At 37.6% G+C, this 25,334-nt stretch overlaps 1 protein-coding gene across 4 annotated transcripts; it reads left to right on the plus strand.

The window, feature by feature from the left end:
- The first annotated feature begins 441 nt into the window (after positions 1-441).
- vcanb (versican b) lies at positions 442-24,526 on the plus strand. Of its 4 annotated transcripts, none has more exons than XM_043231543.1 (15): positions 442-1,029; positions 1,862-1,935; positions 2,711-3,106; positions 6,019-6,193; positions 6,268-6,395; positions 7,210-7,503; positions 10,863-11,855; positions 14,048-16,072; positions 16,239-16,352; positions 16,444-16,557; positions 19,880-20,038; positions 21,785-21,867; positions 22,602-22,746; positions 22,823-23,005; positions 23,475-24,526. In XM_043231543.1, exons 2-15 carry the CDS (start codon positions 1,869-1,871, stop codon positions 23,606-23,608), a joined length of 5,010 nt encoding a protein of 1,669 aa, XP_043087478.1. In that variant the 5' UTR covers positions 442-1,029; positions 1,862-1,868; the 3' UTR covers positions 23,609-24,526. The 4 variants fall into 4 exon arrangements, with proteins under 4 accessions (XP_043087478.1, XP_043087481.1, XP_043087479.1 ...); XM_043231546.1 differs by having other exon boundaries at positions 1,862-1,932; XM_043231544.1 differs by having other exon boundaries at positions 442-1,025.
- Positions 24,527-25,334: the final 808 nt, after the last annotated feature.

The following is a 25,334-nucleotide window of genomic DNA, read 5'->3' on the forward strand; positions in this document are numbered from 1 at the left end:
AGACTGGAGGAATCAGAAATTATTTTAAAATATATAATAGAATATATAAATATTAAATTGTAGTATAAAATTTCTAAATGTACTTGTATTTTTGATCCGGTAAATGAAGGATTGATGGACACAACACATCAAAAATCTTAACCACCTTCAACTTTTATGAATTCGACCTTATACCTTCGGAATCGCACACGCAGCAGCTGAATCGAGTCATTTGGTGCAGGTTTTTTTTTTTTTTTTCTAGAGGAGGTAGCGGTGCTGTCTCTCCCCCGTGTGGAAAGCTCAGGCAAGCTCTTATAAGTGAAGCCGGGCAGTTCATATCAGTTCACAATAGTAATTTGGTCACTTTCACACCTCTCAGTAACTCAGGAACACCATCAGCGCCTTCTCTGTCTGATCATGAGTGCTCTGTGAGACCGCGCGGTGAGATACAGACGCGCTTTTACGCACGGCTCCGCTTAACGCGGAGAGCTGCTTGATGGCCAGGGGCGCGGATGTTCACTGCATATCTAATCTGTGAAATGAACACCTATATCATCTGCAAAGCTGAGTCGGATACCGGCTCTTATTTCAGCTGCACGTGTACCGTTCATTTTGCGCAGAAATTGTTCACGGTTGCGCGCAATGCATTCGCGATAAAGTTAGCAAGAGAAACAGCTAATTTGTCTTTTTTTTAAATTGCTTATAACCCAACCTGCACCTTCAAGGTAGTTCCTCAGTGACTCGAGCGCGCGCCGACTCGAAGAGCGCAGAGCATCTCCGTCCGTTCCTCTTCGGCAGGACGGATCAGATTCATTTTGGGTGGGCTCTTCCCGCCCCTCCTCTGGAAACTGACGAAATCATGGGTGGACATAGAATTTGAACTTGCTGCCGGCTCCTGTCTCCAGTCTTTTCGTGGGCACCAGGGAAAGCAAGAGCACCGAAGTCTGCAGCTCACTGTTGGAGCAGACATTTGCGCGTTTTTGTGTGAAGGATTGCATTTGGAGAATCAGGAATACCCAAGACTGCCTGCAGGAAATAAAAAAAAAGTAAGTTCTACTCCGTTCTATTTAAAACAATTATCTCCTAACTGATAAATGTTCGATATTGCTATTATTTCATAATTAATAAACGATCAGCTGCGGTTAATGTCCATTGCGCCTTAATTGGACCGTCTTTTGATGTTAGAGCTGATTCACCAGTGCATCTCTTTGTTTCTGATTTGATTGTGTTGTCAGAGCTTGTCTGTCACCCTGAAGCTTTTGTTTGCGCTTGTCATCTCAGGAGATCCACTTATTATTATCTCACCCCTATCACCGTAACACCAGCTCTGCTCTAATGCTGATATGATGTGAGCTTTGGATTCATTTCAGACAAGCTTTCTCGTTTAGTCCGGCGTGATTGATCCGCGTTCGTTAACGCGCGCGCGTGCGCGCGAGCTCGGACGTTTTCACGATAACGCGAAGGTGCTTTATATATCGCTCTCTAGTGTCTGATAGCGTGCGCTATATAGGGCGTGCGTGACTGTCACCGCAGCTGTCACGAAATGATCTTTGCGTTTCCGAAGGGAAGGAGCGAAGTGGGACTGTCCGATATATTAACATGCAGCATATACACCCTTTTAAGCGCTAATTATGAGTGAAGCTTTCATAAACACGTTTCCTATCTGATGGGAAAGCCATCTACTGAATTGATAAAGAGGGACGGGAAAGCAAACGGTCAGTGGGTGTCTAAAGACCCAGTTGGACCCGGAACAAAGACACGGAGGGACATTAAACACAAGCGGGTTGACAAGCGAGTAAACTGAAGCTGCGAAGGCAAAACGAACTAAACTCATGCCTGGCTTTTAGGAGACGAAAAGCTTTTATTTATGATTTATTTACAGAACTGAGATGTTGTTGGACGTTAAGCGCATCCTCTGGTTGGTCTGCGCCTGCAGCGCTGCTGTAACCAAAGGTGGTGAGTTTTGGACTGTTTTATTCTTTATTCTGCTTTCTTTTAAATAAATGTAGCCTGTCCGAACCTTAAAACTGAGTGAACTAGGCTACAGGAAGTTCATACCATTTTAATTTGATGGACTAAATAAATATAAATGGAAGATACTCACTGATGGTCACTTGTTGCTTATGTCATGGCAGATGTTAAAATGTAATGCTATTTTCCGTTAATATGATAAAAGTAAATTTAGGCATGACAGCATTATCTGTGATATGAAAAATAGTACTATAATTTACATTTATGCATATCCGAGGCAGAGGGACAAATAAGCCAACAATTAGTCAAATAATCAATAACTGATTAAACATAAATATAGTTTATTGAGTACAGAAAATATTCAGACAGTTTTTTTAGTTATAACAGTTGTAAATATACACACATTTATTTATTTATTGATTGATTTATTTATTTTATATCTGTGATATTAACCAGTAACGCGGCCAATCATGCATCCCTTGCAATCATTGTAAAGCAATTACCAATCACTCATCACTTCCTGTGTGTCATGCACTAAATGACTACTTCCTGTCTGCCACAGCCTTATTTTAATTTCATTGATGCACTATTGTTATTTTTGATTATAATTGGAATATCAAAGAGTTTTTTTGTTCAAGTAATATCATAAGCAGTATGGTTAAAATATCGGTCTCGGTGGAAGCAGAATATTTGAGTATTATTTCAAAGCTCCCAGCAGCTGCTTCTGACGCTCCTCTCCTCCACCTGCTCTCGTTTGCAGACTCCACCCCTAGGATGAGGGTGGAGAGAAGTTCTCCGGTGAGGGGCTTTCTGGCGGAGCAGGTGGTCCTGCCCTGCTATTTCTCCATCCTCCCTCCTCCTCCCGGCAGCTCCAGCACCTCCACCACTTCAGCCACGGCCCACCCGGACCATCTCCGCATCAAGTGGACTAAAGTCGTGGACGATGAGGAAGCCGTAGTGATCGTGACCCAGAACGGGTTTCTCAAGATCGGGCCGGAGTTTAAGGGCAGGGTATCGGTTCCCAGCCACTCTGAAGATGAGGGCGACGCGTCTCTGACCATAGAGAGGCTCAGGGCCAGTGACGCGGGCGCTTACCGCTGCGAGGTCATGCACGGCATCGAAGACACTCAAGAGTCCATCTCCCTGGACGTCAGCGGTCAGTCAGATTAGGACAGCAATGCATCATTTATAATCATATGATCTTCCAACCGAGAGTACATTTAGTTACAGAACTGTTACTTTTCAGGAGATTCATCTGGAACTAAAATTGGTTTAAAAAGTCATATTATTTGTTAAATGTTTAAATACAATGTACTGAGTAGTAAAATAGCATAATTAATAAATAATATAATTTTTTTTACAATTATTACAATAAGGACATTTATTTTGTTTTATATATATATATATATATATATATATATATATATATATATATATATATATATATATATATATATATATATATAAATAAATAAAAGTAATGTAACCATAAAAATAATGCAAATGGACATGTTAAATGAAATAAAATATTAAATTATAATATTATAATTAAATATGAATGAATATTTAGCACATATTATAATTAAATATTTCTTAATTTTAGTATAATTTTAGTGTTTTATTAATTAAGTAATCTCACTTTTTAGGACTTTAAGACTTTAAGTCTGGGTCTACTTTTGTCTCATCTTTCATCCCAAAATAGGCGTAAAAATGTCATATTTTGACTGTATTATAATTATGTGTCAATTATGTTTACTTCTTAAATAATTAAATGAAATAATAATATTAGTAAAAAATTATAATGTCACAATCTGGTAAAATGTGTTTGGAAGCAATGTATAATATAAAGGTTAATTGCCTGTATTATTTCAGAAATATTATATTAATTTATATTATAAATGTTCACTTTGGTATTTGCTAATTATTAGGTTGATCATTTGAGGCATATCAAATAATATTTTTAGATTTATTACTGTTATTAAATTATTATTATTTGACATCATTGACTACAGCGGTGATCTAAACTTCAAAATAGGAGAAATTATTTTAAACGATTTTCTTTACCATAGAAAATATACAACGTATATTTTCTTATGTTTCATGCGGAAATATGTCCCTTTGCAAAGTAAAATGTCGTTTCTTTACCTTCCCTCAGCAGGATTCCCATTGGTAAAGCTGTTTAGCAATGGCTCTCAGATGTGCTGCGCTTTTTTGCTCTCGTAAGCACATGCGATGATGTAATTAGTCGTCGCCAGCCAAAATGGAACAGCGTTCCTGTCAGGAGAGAAGGGGGGGGCGAGATTATTTTGCTTTAGAGTCTGGAAAAATTACTTTCAGAGTCTGGATTTCCCTCGAATCTTGACAAGGCCCTATTGTGTTTCTAAGTAACAGAATGGCAGGGTGAACGATTTGTGTTTTAATCAATACAAGAAAATGTATGAAGAAAATGAATGACTGCATCACGAACGGTTTTCTTGCTCAATTACGCACAAAACATTATACGTGCAAGAAGTAAAAACGTTCAAACTGTGCTGAAGATCTTCTAGCTGTATTTGTTTGCAGCATTGTGTTGTGCAGTAAAACACGAGCACATCTGGCTCAGGTGAGACGGTGCTGTTGGAGTGTTTGTAGGCCCGTAGAGAGCCATGTGCCTTCCTGCCAAATACACTCAGTGCCCTCTTTCGGGGCCCGGGCAGCGCTGATTGCCACTCAAGGTTACAGCCTACCCAAAAAACACACCGCCAACCCTCTGAGGAAAGAGCATTCAGAACCTGGCCCGTCAGCCAGCAGCTCTGCTAATGTACCCAAAAAAAGACTAGAAAAGCCCATAAAAGGGCAAATAACAAAGGCAGACTGCATGACCTGTTCTGAGCCGCTTTAGTAATGATCACCAGTGCCGTTGCTCGTTTGTGTTACGGTATTAAATTCAGCATGCACCTCGGTGTGCAAAAAAAACGATTCATGAACCTGCAAAAGTTTTTTGGTTTTTATTTTTCATTCGCAAACCTTCTTCTGAAAGTCGTGCGCAATAAATCAGCCACTATTTAGTCATTATTAAAAACAAAAACTCCAACAAAACAAAAAAAAAAAAACTTATTTTGGATAAGATATTATTTTCCATATTTTATTTTGGATTATTGTTATTTTTATTCACACACATGCAGATGGATGCCTTTGGCCATTGTACTGAATCGTGTACCATTTTTCCCCCTTTGTTTCTTTTCTGCCATAATCATAGTGTTTTCAAAATATATAGTCTAGTTTAAAATATTGTTTTAAGTCTGTCTTTTTTGAGCACTTTTATGTCACACTCTGTTACGTCAGATAATTGCCATGTGTATGTCCAGAGCACCATTTAGGGATACAACGTGTGTATAAAGTTTGATGCTGTGTAATGCTCAGAGAGTGATTAATATTCAGATCATGTTCAGTATTTGACACGACAGATTCCTAAATAGTCGAACAATACAATGATTCTTCATTTTTGCCAGACAACAGCTTGTTGTTGCGACTGAAACTATCCGTGTTCAGTACAAAAGACCATTTAAGACAAAGTTATATATGAATATCGTGTGACAATATGACATCCTGACCGGAGAAAAAATATTATTAAATAAATACATTCAACGTTTTTAAAAGACATCTCTTAAGCTCACCAAGGATGCACTTATTTATAAAAAAAAAACAAAAAAAAAAACTGTAAAACAGTTATATTGTAAAATATAATTACAATTTAAATAAAATTTTCCATTTAAATATTTTTTTTTTTCTGTGATGAAAATAATTCATTATAATCATCCTTGAAAATAAAAATTGCCGCTTCGTATTTTTTGCAGAAACTTTATTTTCAGTAATCTTTAAATGGCACCTTCAGTGCCAGTATAAAGCATTGAAATGCATCCTTTTTTTAAATAATTATTATTTTCTTTCTAAATCCCCAACCTTTTCAACTGTAGATGGCGGTTATGTCAGGAAATATTAGTGTTTCACAAACATCAACATTGCTGTGTAAGACTTGATCAGATGAGCTTGCCTTGGTTCATGAGCTTGATTTCTGTTCGGTCACAGGTGTTGTGTTTCACTACCGCTCCAGCAGCAGTCGCTACACGCTGGATTTCGAGCGCGCCAAGCAGGCCTGCGTTGACGTGGACGCCACCATCGCCACCGCCGAGCAGCTTCACTCAGCCTACGAGGACGGATTCGACCAGTGCGACGCCGGATGGCTGGCCGACCAGACCGTCAGGTGATTTCTCCAGCTCCAGACTCAATGACATGGCGCTGTGTAAGTTCGCGCATCACTGGGGTTGTTCTCCACAGATACCCCATAACGAGGCCCCGCGAAGGCTGTCACGGCGATATGATACTGAGGCCCGGAGTCAGGTCGTACGGACTCAGAAACTCCTCGGAAACGTATGACGTGTACTGCTATGTGGGAAAACTGCAGGGTAAGTTCAGAAATCAGCAGGTTTCTCCTCACTTGAAACACGCGAGAGACTCACGTCGTGTCAGAATTACTGTAATTATGAAATGACAGTTTGGAAAGTCTGCCCTGAGCTGTTCACATCCGCATGCAGAAATGACTTGTTTCTATGGCAACGCTGAAATAGTTGTTTTCTCATTGCTGTTATGAGAACTTGAAGGGAAAATGTCTGAATGTGAACAGTCTTAAAGGTGCACATATATTACATTTGTTAAGTATTGATTTACATTCATTTATTTTTCATGTTTGGCGTTATTGGTAAGTGTTAGTTTGTTAAATTCTTAATCCGAAAAATAAATAAATGAATAATAATAATAAAATTAAAATTATAAAATTATATATATATATATAAATTATTAATTATTATTATAAATTATTTTATTTAATCACATTTTTATAATATATATAAAGAAGCACATACATTATATATTTTATTTTTTACATTGTTTCATTTTGTTAGTTAAGTGTTTTTTTATATTTTATATTAATTTACAACCTAATTACAAACAGTTTTTACAAGTGAACATATTTATTTTCATATAGTTTATATCATGAATGTTAAATGTATAATATATAAACAACATATTTCTAAAATATATACATGCATGTGTATTTATATTTAAATATGCACAGCACACATAAATATATTATGTCAACAAAAACTTTTATTTTGAATGCAATTCATCACAATGAATCGTTTGACAGCACTAGTTATATTTAAAGCATGTAGAAGTGCATTCTGGACAGAGGGTGATGTGTCGTTGTGTGTGTGATCTCAGGTGATGTGTTTTTCACTGCTCCTGATGCTAAGATGACTCTAGCTGAGGCCAGGGAGGCGTGCGAGAGGCAGGAAATGGTTTTAGCGTCTCCGGGTCACCTGCATGCAGCATGGAGGGCCGGCATGGACCGCTGTGACTTCGGCTGGCTGTCTGACGGCAGCGCTCGCTACCCTATTTCTGTACCCAGACAGCAGTGTGGCAGAGGACAGCTGGGAGTCAGGACCATGTACCGCTTCCTCAACCAGACCGGATTTCCCTTACCGAGCGAGAAGCTAGGAGCTTTCTGTTTCAAAGGTATGTATATACTGCATGAATCACGCAGAAATCTCACAATCCAAAGACGACAAGAAGAAATCATTCATTCACCTTTATTACTATAACAAGTTTGACCAAAACATTTTAAATGTCAAATTTCTACATTTTTAAACCAGATTCAAGGTGAAATATAAGGTGTGTATATATATATATATATATATATATATATATATATATATATCATAATGATATATATGTATATATATATATATATATATATATATATATATATATATACATATGATATATATATATATATATATATATATATATATATATATATATATATATATATATATATATATATATATATATATATATATATATATATATATATATATATATATATAATTTATTTATTCAATTAATTTTCCTTGCAATAAGGAGCATTTGGAGGAAAAATGTCATAATTTGAAGAAATCTTTTAATCTACATTTATAAATGAATATTTTTGAAATAAATAAACATGGAAGCATGAAATATAATAGACATGTTCTTTGACAGGTTTTGTGAGATTTACACACATTTAGTGCATGTTCCTCACAATATTGTTTTGTAGATAGGGAGGCGTCTGTTTTGCTGTGATATCATAACAGCTGTGACTCCGAGAGGACCTTTCCTCTCTCAGCTAGCTGGGTGGAAGCAGAATAATTTGTTCTCTCCAGGGCGTCCTCAGATTTCATCTGTTAAACCTCTGTGCGACGTCTAGCTCCAATGTGTGCCTTAAAACGGCAAACTAACTGACCTGTTTTCTGGTCAATTCCTCTGCCCAACGGCCGCGGCCTCTGAACCCTGTAACTGTCCTGCTGGGGGTTGTTTAAACTCTCCGTCTGTGCAACCTCAGTCATCACTCGAGAGGGAAAATGGAAACAGGCCACACAAAAGCAGCGCTTAACATGCATTTAATCCGATTTTACATCGGGTATCTCCTTTTCGCCCCCTACCTCCAGGGATTTTGTGGCTTTCCTGTTAGCCGCGGCTTGTTTCATGTAACAGGTCTTGAAGCACTTCTCTTAAATGGGCTTCCACCGCAGAGTACCGCAAAACAAACAAAAGCACTCTGGGTAGGCCAAAAAAGAGCACGGAGGGCAAAAGCGCCCCACTATAATATATAAACAAGCGCCAGTGGGGGGGATGTGGCTTCCTCTTGTGCTGTTTCAAGATCACTGGGGTTTTATAAGGGAAAAAGATGCCTGATGTTTTACATCAGAAAAGAGGACACATCCCTAACGTCTAACAGCTGGCCTTGTGTGTCCACACACTGAGCCGGAGACAAAGAAGCACTCAGATACCATTTTCAACAAGCAAAAGTGAGAGGCTTCTTGTCATCATTCCATCATTTACTCACAGTTATGTTTTTATCTGATTAAGTCATTCTTTTAGTCTGGTTATGATGTGTACAGGCCTATAGAATGATGAAGATAGATATACAGATGTAGACCCCGAAAGAAGCAGAAATGGGTGTGGGCTTTTGCTTGCACATAACATACTGCATAACTTTCGCATTATGCATCTGAAATGCTGCTTGTGTAAAAACGGAATCAAAAGAAGATAAATTATCAAGTGCAGAAAGAACAACAATTGGTGTTTAGTTCTAAAAAAGAACATGCAATAGATAGAAATCAGATTTTCTTCAATAGTGCTTCAACTTATTGAACAGACATTGTTTATAAGTTAAAAATTGTATGTTTTTCGTCCCCTTAGCATTCAAATGTCCCTCTTGAGATACAAATCCCATTCAAAAAGAGGCTGCATTCATTTAATTACAAAAATATTAAAATATTATTACAATTTCAAATTCATAATGAAACATATTTTAAAAGGTGATTTATTTCTATCATGACTAGCTCTCAGAACCATTATAGAAAGTTCCAAAGAACTGCATGTATTTAAAATAGTCACTTTTGGTCTCCTTGATGAATAGAATTCAATTTATTTAAAAATACAAAAAACTGACTCCATAGTTTTGAACAGTATCTCTCCTAGCCTCATTTTTATTAGTGAAAAATTTCATATCGCGTCCTGCAAAGACCTCATGTAACATTGTGTCACTCAGAAAAGATACACCACATATTATGACATTTGAAATCCACGCATGGTTTTAAATTCAGACAAAAAATAGAGGCCTTTTTTTAGACTTTTAGACCCCCACTCTATTCCCCTGCATGCAGCCAGATGGGTGACTGCCATACATGTCATCATGAATGGTTTTACCATGGTGTTGAAACGTCTTTCTAAGCATGAAACTCTTACCGTCTGAGTCAAACCTTTGGAGGCCTGCCAACACATCATAAGCACAGCAGCTATATGTGTATGAACAGACAAGAGTGAACATTATAGTGTCGTTAACTTGGCCATTTCCAGTTTTTATATAGGTCCATGAAAGTGTGTCAGAGCTAGCATGCAAACAGGCAGCTGTGTTAGGGTTTGATTTATCGATTGTGAAAATTAGATGACTATGGCACTTACATTAAGAAACATTCCAAGTGCACTTATCATAGACTATTTACCTACTGGTCGGAGTCAAAATATGTGGTTAGGCAAAATGCAACCTAGCCAAAAAATGTTCTGGAAAGGAAGCTAAAGTTTCAAAATAAATATCAACTTGCAGGTTCTAATCTGTAATAGTGCATCATTTTCCCAAAATAACTTTTTACCAGCCAAAAAAAATCTCTAAATACTGTTGTTATTGGCATTTTGTAGAAATATCTTGACTTTGCTGCCAGCGATTGCACTTATTTGGTCAATATTAATAGACTGAAGGCTGTGTCTTATTTGGGATAAAACTGCAGAAGTATTCTTCAGTGCTCACCTTAATAAAACCTTATAAAAGTTACAGCTTCATCATTCACAATTTAATGGATGAGAGTGATTTCACAAGATGTTCCTGGATCAACACTCTTGTTAATATTCGCATCAACATCCTGGAACTACATTCCAATCAATCAGTTAGATTTGAAGGAGAATTTATCAGGGAAATATCTGTTTTAGGCTTATGATCAGGGTTAGAGTGCTTCTACATCTTAATCAGCTACCATTTCCCACTGATTTTAGGAATACATTAGGGTTAGGTTTAAAAGTAGGGATTGGTGTAAGTCTATATTTTTGGACAGTAATGTTGATCCATGATCAACAAAAAATGTTGATCCAGGATCATGTCTTAATTGGCAAAATCATGGCAAAGCCATTCATAATTGCAAACTGCAAATTGCAAATATTATTTTGTAATTCCACCTGATGACACTAGGGGCACCAGAACTACACATTTCACCTTAAAAAATATTTGCAAAATGCTCGTTCAAAATGACATACAATTCTCCTTTTCTCCCCTTTCTCAGGATGGGATCCCACAACTGTACCTCCAGCTGGCCCCACAACACGTCCAGTTCTCTTAGACAGCCATCTAATCTCTTCCCTTAAAGAAGTGCCTTCTATGGCAGCCCACGGCACCACAGAAGAGCCACCATCCATGTTCTCTGCAAGTATGGCTCCACGTGAAGCTGAGAGAATTTATGATATGGAAACCACAACATTTAATGACAATGAAGAAAAAGACAGCTCCTTGGTGGAAGGGGTACCCCATAGTGTAGATGATTACATTCCTGTTCAGCTAACCTCAGCTATCTCTAGCACACTTCAAACGCCACATTATTCAGATTCAGTCTCTACTATGCCAACCCATGGCACCAGAGAAGAGCCACCATCTATGTTCTCTGCAAGCATGGCTCCCCACGACAGAGGTTCTCCTGAAACGAATCCCTCCGCTGAAGCCATTGTTGTTGTACCAACTAAAGCTAATACAATTTTGGATATGGAATCCACAACACCATTTAAAGACTCCTTGGACATAGACAAAGACAGCGCATTGGTTCAAGGGGTACCCCATGGTGTGGATAATTCCTTTCCTGCCCAGCTACCCTCAGTCCCTAGCACACCTGAAATGCCCCATTATTCAGATTCCTTCTTCTCCATCCAGCTTCCCCGTCAGCCCACCGCAGGGAGCACAGATTCTAAGATGGATACTCCACATGATGAAGACAGTAACATGGAGGGTAGCAGTAGTGGTGACATGGATACTTCTGAGAGTACTTCCAGTTCACCTGTATTTACTAAAGACTTGCAAGGAGATCCAGACAAGCCAAAAATTGTTTACAAAGAGAATGAAACAAACGTGGCTGAACGAAATCCAGACCTGCATGAGTCCAGTTTGCTAACCCCAGATTTAAGCAAAGTGAACTTGCACAGCCAACAGATTGATGGCAAGAAGGACGTTGACTTTCCATTGGGCATCAATTTGTTCATTTACAACTTTACGCAGAGAAATCAATCAGGTAGGTCAGATGGACGTCTATGCAAAAAAAGTTAATATAGATGCTAATTTCAATGCTAATCTCATTTTGTGGACGCAAGTTTTTGAGTTACCTAAACTTGCGCACAGCATTTAAATCTGCCAGAGAATTGTAACAGGATTTTGTAGGTTATTTTCCTGACCGTCAAACAAAGCTCATTAGTCAAACGTGAGGATTTGAATGTCTATAAAAGAAATAAAATAAATAGGATCACACGAAATATAGTATGTAATACAGATTAACAAAAGAAAAAACTGCAACAAGTACAGGCTACACTTGCTCTTAATGCATTCACTCAATACACTCTTAACGTCTTTCTTTTATTTAATTCACCTGATCATTATTTGTAGCACTGCTTGACATGATTTTTAGCTATTCATCATAAAACTGAAATGCAGTCAACCAAACACTGTTTATTTTAAAGACCTGCTCACTGTAACATTAGGGTGTAGTGATCAAACAAACATTTTTTGCACATGTGACAGATTTTACACAATATTAGAACAAGAGTGAAGAAAAGCCTTTTTTAGGCTACATATAATGCTAAGCGAACCATTCGTATTCTGTTTTATATTGAATGCTAATGGCCTAATTTGTTTTATTTTAACGTTTAATATATATTTTATAAAACTGCTTATTTTTCATTCTTATTTTGTTCTGAATACAGTTAAATTTAATATAATCGTTGTGGAGGAAAGAGGCTATAATGGTTATATTTATTCATATTTTAATATACATATAAATTACATAAATGAATGTAGCATAATTGCTTGCAATTACAAGGTTAACTGATGTTTGTGGGGTAAGATAAATTTCTCTTTCATGAGATCACTTCCTTTTCTTGCCTGGGTTTCTCCATGTCGTAAACTTTTTAGGGGCATGACATACAAATAATGATTGTTTTCATTTCTACATTTATCAACTTGCGATCATTCATACAATGTGATTGGTGGCACACAAATGTTTCATGAATCACACGACACAAACTCCTAAGTTGATTTGTGCTCGTTTCTACATTATATTGATAAATGAGGCCCACTGACTTCTTGAACCAGTTTTGCTTGTCCTCTCATATTTTGGTGTGGCAGTGTTTTTCTGTGATTGTTGCATGTCCAAAGCAGCATGTTGTAAATGAGTGACTTGGTTTAGGAAACATTGAGATGCAAAATGAATGTAGATCTTGGCTAAAGAGAGGCCATATTTGGCTCTGTCGAGACACCTACTGCTGTCTTGCAAACAAAAGACTTGGTCCTTTGATTTCATGCAATTGCTTTAATATTTGACTTGTGCCAAATCTTTACTTCATCCAGAAGTATAGCTAAACAAGTGGTGCTTTATATGCATGAAGAAATGAAGAGAAACAGATCTTCCATGCCTTCCCATGACCTTAATTGACTTCCCATGTTGCTGGAAAGAGTGGGTTGATAAACATCTGTAAAAAAAAAACTGCCAGTGTTCCTGTCTTGTAGGTCCTGTGGGTCGACATTATTAAATTGACCCCTTTATACCATTTGATACTGTTAAAGTGGCACCTACTCTACTAAAACATCAGGGAAAAACAGGGGTTTTGGTTGTGAGAAAGAGTAGCTCTCAAAGCCACAGACAAATGTCTCCAGGGTCAAATGGCAAAGCCCCTTAAAACAATCAGTGAGGTAATCACTGCAAGCTAATTACTTTTCCTTACCTCATCCAGTCTACAGATCAGATTACCATGTGTAGCTGCTAGTGAATCTACTCAACAAAAAAATATATTTTTTATAGGTGGTACTGAGGACTTGAGGATGTAGTAAAATGACTGGCTATACTTCACACATTTTAACTGCGTAATGTAACAGTAGCTGGAAATCACTTCGTTTAATTTTGAATTATATAAAAATGAAAAGGGTCTTGTAATTTTGCAGTATAGTGACTTTAGGGTCTCACAGGGACATATCACTTAATAGAATTAATAAGCTTTTCTCTGTATATAAGTAGGGCCGTTACTTATGTAGAAAGAATCAGTAAAATCTTGACTGCCAAAATCATAAGTATCGCCAGTGTTTTATTTGCCAAAAAACTGACAATATGAGGTTGTAACTGAATATGGAAGCAGGCTTTACAGTAGATTTTTGGTTTACTCAGTATAAACTAAGACACTTGGGTGTGTGTAATTTCTTTTCATTTTTTGTTTGCAGCTGAAACTGTCGATCCTGAAGCAGTTGATGCTATTCTAAAATTCCTTGGAGAACCAGGGCTTTCTACTCCACTAATAACGGCTGGTGAAAATGAATCACCTTTAGGCCGTGGAGACCTTATAGGTGAAACATCAGCTTCTGTTACCATCACCCCACAAGTGAGCTTTATTAATGGTAAGCACGAGTTGTCTCTGAAACCAGACACAGACCAAACTCAGGAGGCTAGAGGTGACCAGTTTGACACTGCTATCCCACCAACAGAAAAAATCATCCCAGATGATGAGATAGTAATACTTATGGTGGACGCTGAAGACACCACATATTCCCCTGAATCTGACAAATCTTTCTCAACGACCAGAAGCCCAACTGAGCCTAATGTTTCAACAAAGAGCTTGGAAAGTACAACCATGACAGAGATGCCCACATTTTCAACCAAAACTCCAAGCCAGGAAATGACCTCACAAGCCATATCTTTCGGCATGCATGAAGAAGGTTCTGGGATGCGCACAACAGATGATGAAGAGGAACTGACTGCCTTGGAAGGTTCTGCGGATGACACAGTGGCAACAACTAATGACCCATATGTGGTGGCCACCGATGAGACTGAAATAGCTGAAACAGAGAAGACTACACTAGCGTTTGGGGTGGACTGCAATACCAAAAGACCAATTGTTACAACTGCAGAACCAAACACTGTAGAAATAAAGAAAACAGAAAACAGACAATTGAAAAAAGAAACAGAAGATTTTGAGGGCTCAACCTCTGCAGAAGATGAGGGCTCGGGACAAGATATATATGCAACAGAAGAATCAAAACACACAACTTTATCTCCATCCCTCACTGTTTCATCTCACAGCTTTACAAGTTCCTTAACAAGTATTCATCCCAAAGAGCCAAGGCAGCCTGTTAGTTTGGCTTTTCCCAGTACAGAGCCTACGATTCGGGTGGTTTCAACTTTTCAAACGGAAGCAATCCCAGAAAAAAGCACTTCTTATATTACACACTCTGAAAAAGTCCAAGACACAAGTACAACTAAGAGTCCTCTATTGGTGCCTGGTATTGAAAAAGATTTAAGTACAATCTTTATCATCACTGAGGACATCAGCTCTGGCGATCAGCCAATTGAAGCATTCCCAAAACAACCTTTTTCTGCAACTACTGTTCCATCCCTTCTCATTCAACAAACTGACGAAATGAGAGTTGGTACATATAATGATGCAACTAAAGTATTTGAAGGTTCTGCAGAAGACACAACACCAATGATTTTCACTAGTGCCCAACCCCAAACAAAATTCACAACCCAAAGTTCAAAGACCACCATTCTGCCCACAGATAGTCTTAGAGCAGTAATGGCTTCCTCCCAAGAAACCGTTCTAATCAAAGAATCATCTTCAGAACAGACAACCACCTTAGTTCAATTATCAGGCACTTCAGGCTCCCAAGAAACTGATCTAATCCAGAAATCACGTTCAGAAGAGACAACCACCTCAGTGCAGTCATCAGGGACATCAGGTTCCCAAGAAACTGATCTAACCCCAGAATCACCTTCAGAACAAACAACCACCTCAGTTCAATTATCAGGCACTTCAGGCTCCCAAGAAATGGATCTAATCCAGAAACCAACTTCAGAAGAAACAACTACCTCAGTGCAGTCATCAGAGACTTCAGAGGAGAAAACACAAGAAATATTAATTTCTACATTTGGATTCCCATCTGAGAAGCCTCTTACTTCATTTACCCAGGTTCCCAGTGATCCCACCACCAGTGTTGCTACAGGCTTAAAATTGAAAGAGCCTGTTCAGGTCTTGGATAGGGCGACTACTTCTGCTACAGAAGACGTTTTCACCACCCCCAAAGCAACAAATACTGAGACATTTGAAGAGAATGTTATAGATTATGATAATCTGGCAGGTCCCTCAATTGTTGAAGGACAACCACCATCCAGGGAAGAGTTCACCACAAGAAAACCAGAAGTCTGGACAGATTCCAGCTACACAGTTGAGAGTCATATAGAGGATTTGCAAGGTACAGTTCCACATAATATTTTTGCTTATTGTGTGTAGTGCTGGATGGGTAATTTTGATAGTTCCTCTCTTGACGTTTACAAAATAATAGAATTACTCTGATTTGTAGTCCACTTATCCATAATGGATTTATTCATCCACTAATGGGTATTGTTTTGTTATTTTAGGTCTCACACTTTGCTCTGTCAGTGTGTGTCAAAATGGTGGAGCTTGCTATTCTAATGGAAAAGGAAACATATGTGTCTGCATGCCTGGATACAGTGGGGGACATTGTGAAAATGGTTTGAAGCGCTTACTATTTGTAGTTTTATTCATTTTAATGAACACATTTTTAGGTAAACTAAGACATTTATAATTTTGTAATTCCTCCAGATGTTGATGAATGCCAGTCAAACCCTTGTCGCAATGGAGGAACATGCATTGATGGGATAAACACTTTCAGTTGTGTGTGTCTGCCCAGCTATTCAGGACCCCTCTGTGAGCAAGGTATGAAATCCACACTAACGTGATGCTATACAGTTATTTTCATTGGGCTTATATATGAAATTCTTAAAGGAATGTTTTTTTGGGCAATTAAATGTGGACTGTTGCATGATAGAAAGTTGCTAAGCGATTTTATCACATTCCTTTCATACTAACACAAAATGCCTAATGTATCTTCCGGTTCATTTTTTTATGCATTTTTTTTAAAACATGTATCTGGTTTCAATTGTAAGTTGGCGAGTATATACTTCTTGAATTATTGTTAGGAGCTGTTGGATAGAATACTTTGTGATTTATGGTGCTAGTTTCTAAAAAGTGAGCTATGGCTTTTTAATAAATCCACTGAAGCAAATTGTATACATTATAGCAGTCAGTCCAAACATTTAGAATGGTTTGCCCAAACCACAAAGTTCACCACATCTGGCAGACTTCATCCACCAGACGGTGTGTGGTATGAGGTCCATAGCAAAGAAAGCAAATTTGTGCCTACTATAGAGTTCAGAAAAAAGGTCATGGAGTCAGCGACAGTACTGCTTCTTCCCTTACAAACACCACACTAATTCAGTGAGCTGTTGCAGAGCCAACTGACTTACTTGGCATGTTCCCAGGAACATTAGTGTGACTACGTAAATGATGAGTATATTTTCCTTTAATCGCCTCGTCATACTTATCCAGGCATGACTTGAGTAGGTCCCAAATTTAGCTTGTGACTTTTAGAAGACTTTGGAACCAAATTAAAGCTTGAAATTAAATTTGCAAAACAGCGAACTGTAATTTTAGTGGAATATTGCTTGCATACATCTAAGTAGCATACTTAGACTAATGTATTAAATGTTTAGTTCACCAAAAATTCTGTTTATTCATCCTCATTTGTTCAACCTCACAAGACCTTCATTCATCTTCAGAACACAAATGTAGATATTTTTGATGAAATCTGAGAGCTTTCTGACCCTCCATAGAGAGCAATGTAACTGAAATGTTCTCAGACCCAGAAACATAGAACATTGTTAAAATTGTCCATACGACATGTTCATGTGTACTGTCAAAATTACAGTTGAACCAATGATGTCTCGTGGACTATTTTCAAAATGTGCTTAGTATTTTTCTGGGTATGGGAACATTTCACATTCTACATTACTTTCTACAGAGGTCCAGAAAAGGTTTTACAGGTTTGGAACGACATAAGGATAAATATAACCATTTAGAATAAATAAGAAAAAATAAGTAATCACTTAGAATACCATAGCAACACCTAAAATACCCAAGCAACCACAAAGCAATGTGCTTAAACACCACTGAGAAGACATAAGCAATCATATAGCAACTTAACTATGTACAATAAGACCAAGGACATAATTTTTTGGCAATTTTCTGCTTGCTTTGATGGATATCATGATGTAACGAAAAGCTATTTTTAAAAACATTTAATAATTGTTCTGCGTAAGCTTTGATATATATGGAATAGAAATAAAATGTATAATGAAAGGGTTTAAAAGACATTTACATACACTGAGTGTCGTCTTGGCATTCAGATTGAGTCTTGTTTCACAGTTAGTTTTCATTACCCATCAAAAGGCTCAGTTAAGCACTTCAAAAATGAGAACATCTCTTTTGAACGGTCTGTTGTGGTTTTAACTATGACAAACAACTGAATGTCTTTTTCACATGGCTGTGGACAGTCTTTGAGGATGATGAAGTCAAGTCATTCTCTTCTGATGACGTGAAGCAGGGCTGGGATTTATTCTGACAAGGGTTTCTTGGCCCTTCTTTGCTGTTCCCTCACTTAAAGGTGAAGCCCCTTAGGATTCTGGGAAGGCGACTGTGATTGGCACATGGCGCTTTACTGCGAAAGCAGCTGGAATCAATTAATGCATCACAATTTGTCCAAGAGGCTCACGGAGACCCCTCCAAGTCACATTGGGGACAAACCACAGCATAGAAACTCCCAAAACACCTGACTCCATTTCATGTAGGACTTTCCCCGCTATAAAAATAATCAGGGTGACTTATGAATGAGAGCCACGTTTTAACTTTTTTAGAGAGCTATTAACCTTCTACGGACTTGACATTTACTCACACTCACGCAGGCTTGACGGTCGTTTTGGGCGTTGGTCCCCCAATGGATTGGTTCCAGCTTCATACAAAATATTGCTGCCATTAGTCAGCAGAGCTAATCTTCTCCATGCATAAACATCACCTCTTAGGACATCTGTTTTCTCAGGCTTTTTAGCCAAAGATGAGGGGAAGACGAAAAAAAGTCGAACTCTCGCTTTTCACATAATGTCAAAAAATATTCTTATTTCACATTGAATACAATTGTGTTCAATAAGTGAAGCTGAATTTAGACATTTGATGACAATTGTAAACATTTAATTCAAAGCTGCTGGATTAAACCTTGCGATATTGTGATAAATACAGTATTTAAGCTAAACAGCTTGAGGCAGAACCTTGTCATTTTATTATTTATTTCTGACAAAGAGCCAAAGTTGCATGTAACCGCCATTTCTTGCGAAAGTTATTTGTTAATATTTGCTCTGACCACAAACGGCTACCTTGTTTTAAACTAAATCACGCCATGGCATATTACACATCTCTTCTGATTTAGCATTGTTTTAAAAATATATGCAACTGAAATTGAAGGGACAATTTACATTCTCAAGTAGATTAAGGTTTTGGTATTATTGTTGCAATCATAATAGATTTTCAGCGCTGCTTGCTATTGTACGTGCACTATGCTACGAAAGCAGTTCTGATAATCTACTGGACATTCAGGGACGATGCGAGCACATAATAGTGCGTAATCAGTTAAAGAAAACAGCACTATGGGCCGTGTGTCTGAGATGATTTACTTGGCCTCATTTGCTGGTGTTTTCTTTCCAGCCTCATTAGATGTCATTATTTGCATTTAGCTTTCACACTGAGCGCTGCGGTCACTGGGGGGTTTCAGTCCAAGCAAAATGTTGATGATCTTCATTGTATGGCATAGAATAAAAAGTGCTTTGCACTAGGTTAACCCAATTAATGGCCGAACTCAAAACAGACGTGGTTTTGTGTGTCTATTCTGCACCATAACCGATTATGCTTCATCTGAAAGACAGGCTTGTTCATGGTTAATGCCGAAGAAAATAGCTACAGACTCAATCATGAGACGTCTCTTCTTTGATAGACTATGGGCGCTGTGATGCTGCCTTTAACTGCATCGTGAATTACAAAAGCATCTGCCGTTTGGATTTGGATGCACTGATGTGGCTAACATTATGCACGCTATCCAAGGTTTTGCCTGTTGTCCTGATTTGTAGTCTTCTCATGTTTCTATGTCTTTCAGATACGGAGGTATGCGACTTTGGCTGGCACAAATTTCAGAGCCACTGCTATAAGTACTTCACACACCGGCGGACATGGGAAGCGGCCGAAAGAGAGTGTCGTCTGCAGGGTGGTCACCTCACCAGCGTCTTGTCCCATGAAGAGCAGCTCTTTGTTAATCGTGAGTTTATGATTTTATAGAGTTTATGAATGGTGTTGGCAAATCAGTTATTGCTGACTCTATATATCTTTGTAAATCCTTTAGTATTGTAGAGAGTGCTAATGTTGATGTTTTTTTGTAGGCCAAACCAGAACATCACCTTCACATTCTCTCTCAAAAATGACCAAACATTTTTAAAGTGCTCCTATTATGAGTTATGAAAGATTCATATTTAGTTTTTTTGAAATGCAAGGTCGATTTTATTTAAAGTAGAGATAGCAGTGAGTTTTTAACGCTCCAGAAGCATTACCTAGTGGCAAAGAATGAATCCGCATTTTCATTTAGACGTAAAGCGTAAAGATCAACAAAATGTTTCATTTTGACGTCAACATGAAACAACTTGAAACACGATTTAAAAACGACTTGTTTCAATGATTTAGATGCTTACTTTTGAGTGACATTAACTTTATACACGCTTTCAGATATCACGTTTTCAGGATGTTTTTATTCACTTAGAGCTGTGTTACACACTGCATGAAAGCTCTTTTTCAAAAATCCATAAAAGGTACACTTTAACTGTTCACTGTTGAATGCAACGTTTTTGTAATTATAAAACCTAAATGCAATTAGCAGACATACAAAGCTAAATGTAGGTTATAAATGAACTACATGTTTGCATGACATTTTCCCTGATAAACTGATTTAGAATAGTTTGCCCCAAAAAAAGAACAATTATAAACACAATGAGGCTGTAAAAGTGTCCCAACAACCTCTGTAAGTCTATTTAGACACTTGTTAGCAACTGTCATTTTCAAGTAACAAGTGACAAGTAAAAGCTTTAAAAGGAAAGTACTACTTATGTATTTTGTGTCATAGAATAAAATATGAAAATATTCTGAGCTTGTGTTAACCACAGACCTTACTTCAGACATTTAACCAAAAACACATTTATAAAAAAAACCCATTGAAGTCAGAACTATGGTTCAAAAGTGTTAAAAGTGCTAACTTGCCAGGTTTTCTCTATTTGTAGCACTTTATAGCAATGCTTTAAAAACTACAAAAGCCCTTTAGAAGCTGTATAGCAATGCTTTCAGCAAATGCCCAAAGTTTTGAATTTTGCACAACTGGGTGTTTCCATCAAATGTAAAAAAAAAAGTCTAGTTTCAAATGAGGCAAAAAAAACACGCACTCAGGACTAACTGAATTCTAGCACTGACTAAACAAAGCATAATTTATAATAAATGTTCTGTTGACTCTAAACTAAACAGCTCTTCGGGGCACAGAAACTATTTGTTCTACATTTGTTTGTGTCATGTGATGTGTGGTTTGGTTAAACTGATTTCCTGCTATTTTTACTTTGGCTAAGGTAGCCTATAAAGATGTCAAATAAGTTTGCAAAGGTCCTCGCACCAAAAAGATAAAAATATAAAAATTGCACATCCATCTAAAGATGTAATTTTCTGGGTTGTAAAATGCTTTTTCTTTCCCAGTATAATATGCAGAGACAACTACACGTAGATTGATCATCCCGAAGAGTATAAACATTGCGGTGCTATCAAAACATTCCTCTATTTGTTTGAGTTTCCCGACCAGTCTGACACAGCAGTTTGAGTTTAGAGTGGGAACTTTCCATTTTTCCCACCAGAAAGCAGATACAAATATTAGAAATTAGTCAACCACTTGTCCAGTTCACGTTCAGTCATATGATAGTTTGTGTGGACTAGTTTGGCAGAGATATATACTGAAATCTGTGTAAATGTCTTGTAGGTTTGGGACATGACTATCAGTGGATCGGACTGAATGATAAAATGTTTGACAATGATTTCCGCTGGACTGATGGACACCCCATGGTAAGACGGGATTCGTTATTTTGATCCTAAAATGTTTATTAGATAAACATCTGTGTGCCAGGCGACCATGAATTCAGATATTAAGATTCAGGTATGAATCATTCTTGGTGTGTTGTTTTTTTCCAGCCTGAATAAATGAGGTTGTTTGATCCTAAAATTAGCGCGGAAAGCGCATTTATTAAAATTTCAAAGTTCTTCTAGTTCTTCTACCATAAACCACAAGCTTAGATGATGCTAATGCTAATGGAAAAGTTCTCGCTACCATTTTTATAATTTTGTGTTGTATCACATAGAGGCACATCACATCAAATGTGTTTATTAGCTTTATAAAAATAATTTATTAGCTGATTTATTTATTTGATCGATTTAATTCATGCAATCTTATGCATGCATTTATTTATTTCCTAAAATGGCATAAAAATAGAATGCCAACATTAAATTTTTTTTCCCAAAAATGCTGATTTTATATTTATTTGATTTGTTGTGTGCCTTTCTACGTATGAAATGGCGCTTGCGTATTTGTGTTCAACCCGTGCAAATTGCATGCAGCGGTACATTTTATTAGAATAACATATCCCTTTCCCCCCATTTTTATCAAGGAAAGTCCCATGTAACCCTGCCAGATGTGTATAAAGCGCAGACTATTTTGATTCTTCCATGTGATCTTTGCGCCCTCATGTGGGCCCATGCAGTGGTACACACACACTCACCACCCTTGTGTACTTTTACACTAGCAATTTGAGAACTGGAGAGCGGGTCAGCCGGACAGCTTCTTCTCCACGGGCGAGGATTGCGTGGTGATGATCTGGCATGAGAGCGGCCAGTGGAACGACGTGCCATGCAATTACCAATTGACCTTTACCTGCAAGAAGGGCACAGGTGAGACCTCTCCTTCCCCCTTCATTTAATCTACGGCGTCGCTTCGCTTTCAGCTCACTGTCTTTTACTGTCTCAGTGTCCTGCGGTCAGCCTCCGGTCATAAAAGACGCCCATATCTATGGCAGCATGAAGTCGCGCTATGAGATCAACTCTCTGGTCAGGTACCACTGCAAGGATGGCTTCATCCAAAGACACGTTCCCACTATCAGATGCAGAGAAGACGGTCACTGGGACAAGCCCAAAATCACATGCTTGAATCGTAAGTCCCTGACACTGAACAAATAGATCCGGTGTTATTTTCATAGTAATTAAAATAACATTTTATATAAAATATTTCGAATTAGTCTTTATTTTGTTATGCTTTTGTCATTTTTAATTATTTTTCTAAATATATCTATATATTATATAGATATATTTAGAATTATATTTCTCCCTTACTCAAGATACACTGAAATGCATTTGCTTTTAAGTTGCACTTTAAGGATTAGATTAATTTACCTAAACTCATGTCCTCCAAGATGCTCATGTCTTTCTTTCTTCAGCCAAATGAAGTTTTTTGAGGAAATCATTTCAGTATTTTTTTATGACGTGGGGTTAAGTAAATTGTTTACGTTTTTATACCTGGAAGTCTTTTAAGAGAGAATGTCACACGGTTTTGGAAGTGAGGGCGAGTAAATAATTACAGAATTTTAATTTTGACGAACATCCATTTTCCTTTTATTCCGCAGCATCTACCTACCAGAAGATGTATGCACACAAATATCAAAACAATAACTATTACAACAATAGTAAGAGACGCTACAGTGACTCGACGCAGTACCGTGATGTCTGGTCAAAAACAGCAGACGATTCCACACACTGATCTCCATCCAGAACAACAGATGCTTTACATCTACGGAGAAAGTTTAAAGGGGCGAAGCCAAACCACGTGCCTGATGAATGTTGTAGAGCCGAGAAGTGAATTACCCTGAGGGACTGCAAAAAAAAAAAAAACACCATCACCCACCCACTGAGAGTGTACTTTGACTATGCAACAGTCAGCATTGCATATCGTAATAATGTCTTAATGTTTTGTCATGGGGAGGGGGGTTTCTGGTTCAAATGTATATAGTAGAGATAATGAACAAGTAAAAACAGCTGTGAATGGTGACTGTTATTTTGTTTAATGCGTTCGTAACTTATGCTTACGAAGAACTGGATTTCCTGTTCTCTCTGGCACAATAAGAGAGCACTATGGTACGTCCAGAGTATAAACAGAACAATTACAGTACGTAAGAATAAAAGAACAATAGGCATTATATTGTTTCACGTTGTGGTGAGGGGGGGGTATAAAAGAGATGTCACGGGGCTGGAGGACAAACAATGCTGAAAGGGACTGCAAATCATGACTGGAAAACAAATCTTCAACATCGTCTTCCCCGGCAGCATCCTCAATAATTGTGAGGATTACTCAGATAACATCAAACCATTGTACACTCTCATAATCATATTCTCATACGGCATCAAAATATATTTCCGGTGTTTGTTTTTTTTAATATGTGGGTTTGTAATATAACCATTTTTACTTTTTTTTTTATTTTTAAATGAATGTCATGGTAAAATATGAAAATATGAATACTGTATGTGTGGTTGAATGAACTAGCATTTTTGTCATACATTATTACAAATGTTACATGAAGCCATAGAAGTTTAATTTATTGCTGAAGATACATATAACGATGAATGAACTGTGAGATTTTGAATAATAAAGCGCTATTAGAATATTACGAACACGTTTAAACCGTGTGTGCTCTTGTTTGATTGCGTACCTCAAACATCCCGCGCTAATTCTGACAGAACCGCCGTTGCCATGGTGTTGACTAAAAGAGCACGGTGCTGAGATTTTTTTTTCGCGCGACATCGTGCAGTCGACACGTGACCGTAATGAACAGGCGCCTTCTCCGTTTTAACGTCGATTAACTTGCTAAAGTTTTAAGGTAAGAACGTGGATGTTTAATCGAACACTGTTCAATGTTCATTGGCAAGCTTTTGGTATGGTTTTTGAGAGAATTGACAAGCAAAACATTTAGATTCGCTTTTTTTTTTACCTGACCAGAATGTCTTCAAATACGCAGCGGCCATCTTTAATTAAAGATCCATGAAATTGTAGCTTTGTACCATTAGCCTATGTCTGTGGGCCAACTATGTTAGTGAGTTTGTGTATTTCTGAAACTGACCTAACTTTTAGGTGCTCCAGGTGGACCAAAAGTATTAGTGACTCTAGATTGATTACTTTTGCAGGTTAGGTGTGTATAAAAAGAATAAGATGATTAGAATTATGTTTATGGTTACAACAACATGAGCAATATATGTGATACCCTTTATCAGATTTTTTTTTATTACTTGGTTTGAAACATAACATTAAAACAACAGTTTTAGATATATGCAACCTTTTATCTGCCATAACGCTTAAGAAAGTCACCTTATTTCTATTTTCCTTGCAATCTCTTTATTTTGGAGTGCGAGGAGTGTCACAGGCTGTTAAAACTAGACCTCTGTAATTCTTACAGAATTTCTAAGTGTGCTTTTCTAAAAACATCCAAACCAAA

Source organism: Puntigrus tetrazona, unplaced genomic scaffold (genome assembly GCF_018831695.1).
Source record: "Puntigrus tetrazona isolate hp1 unplaced genomic scaffold, ASM1883169v1 S000000373, whole genome shotgun sequence".
Lineage (NCBI taxonomy): Eukaryota > Metazoa > Chordata > Actinopteri > Cypriniformes > Cyprinidae > Puntigrus > Puntigrus tetrazona.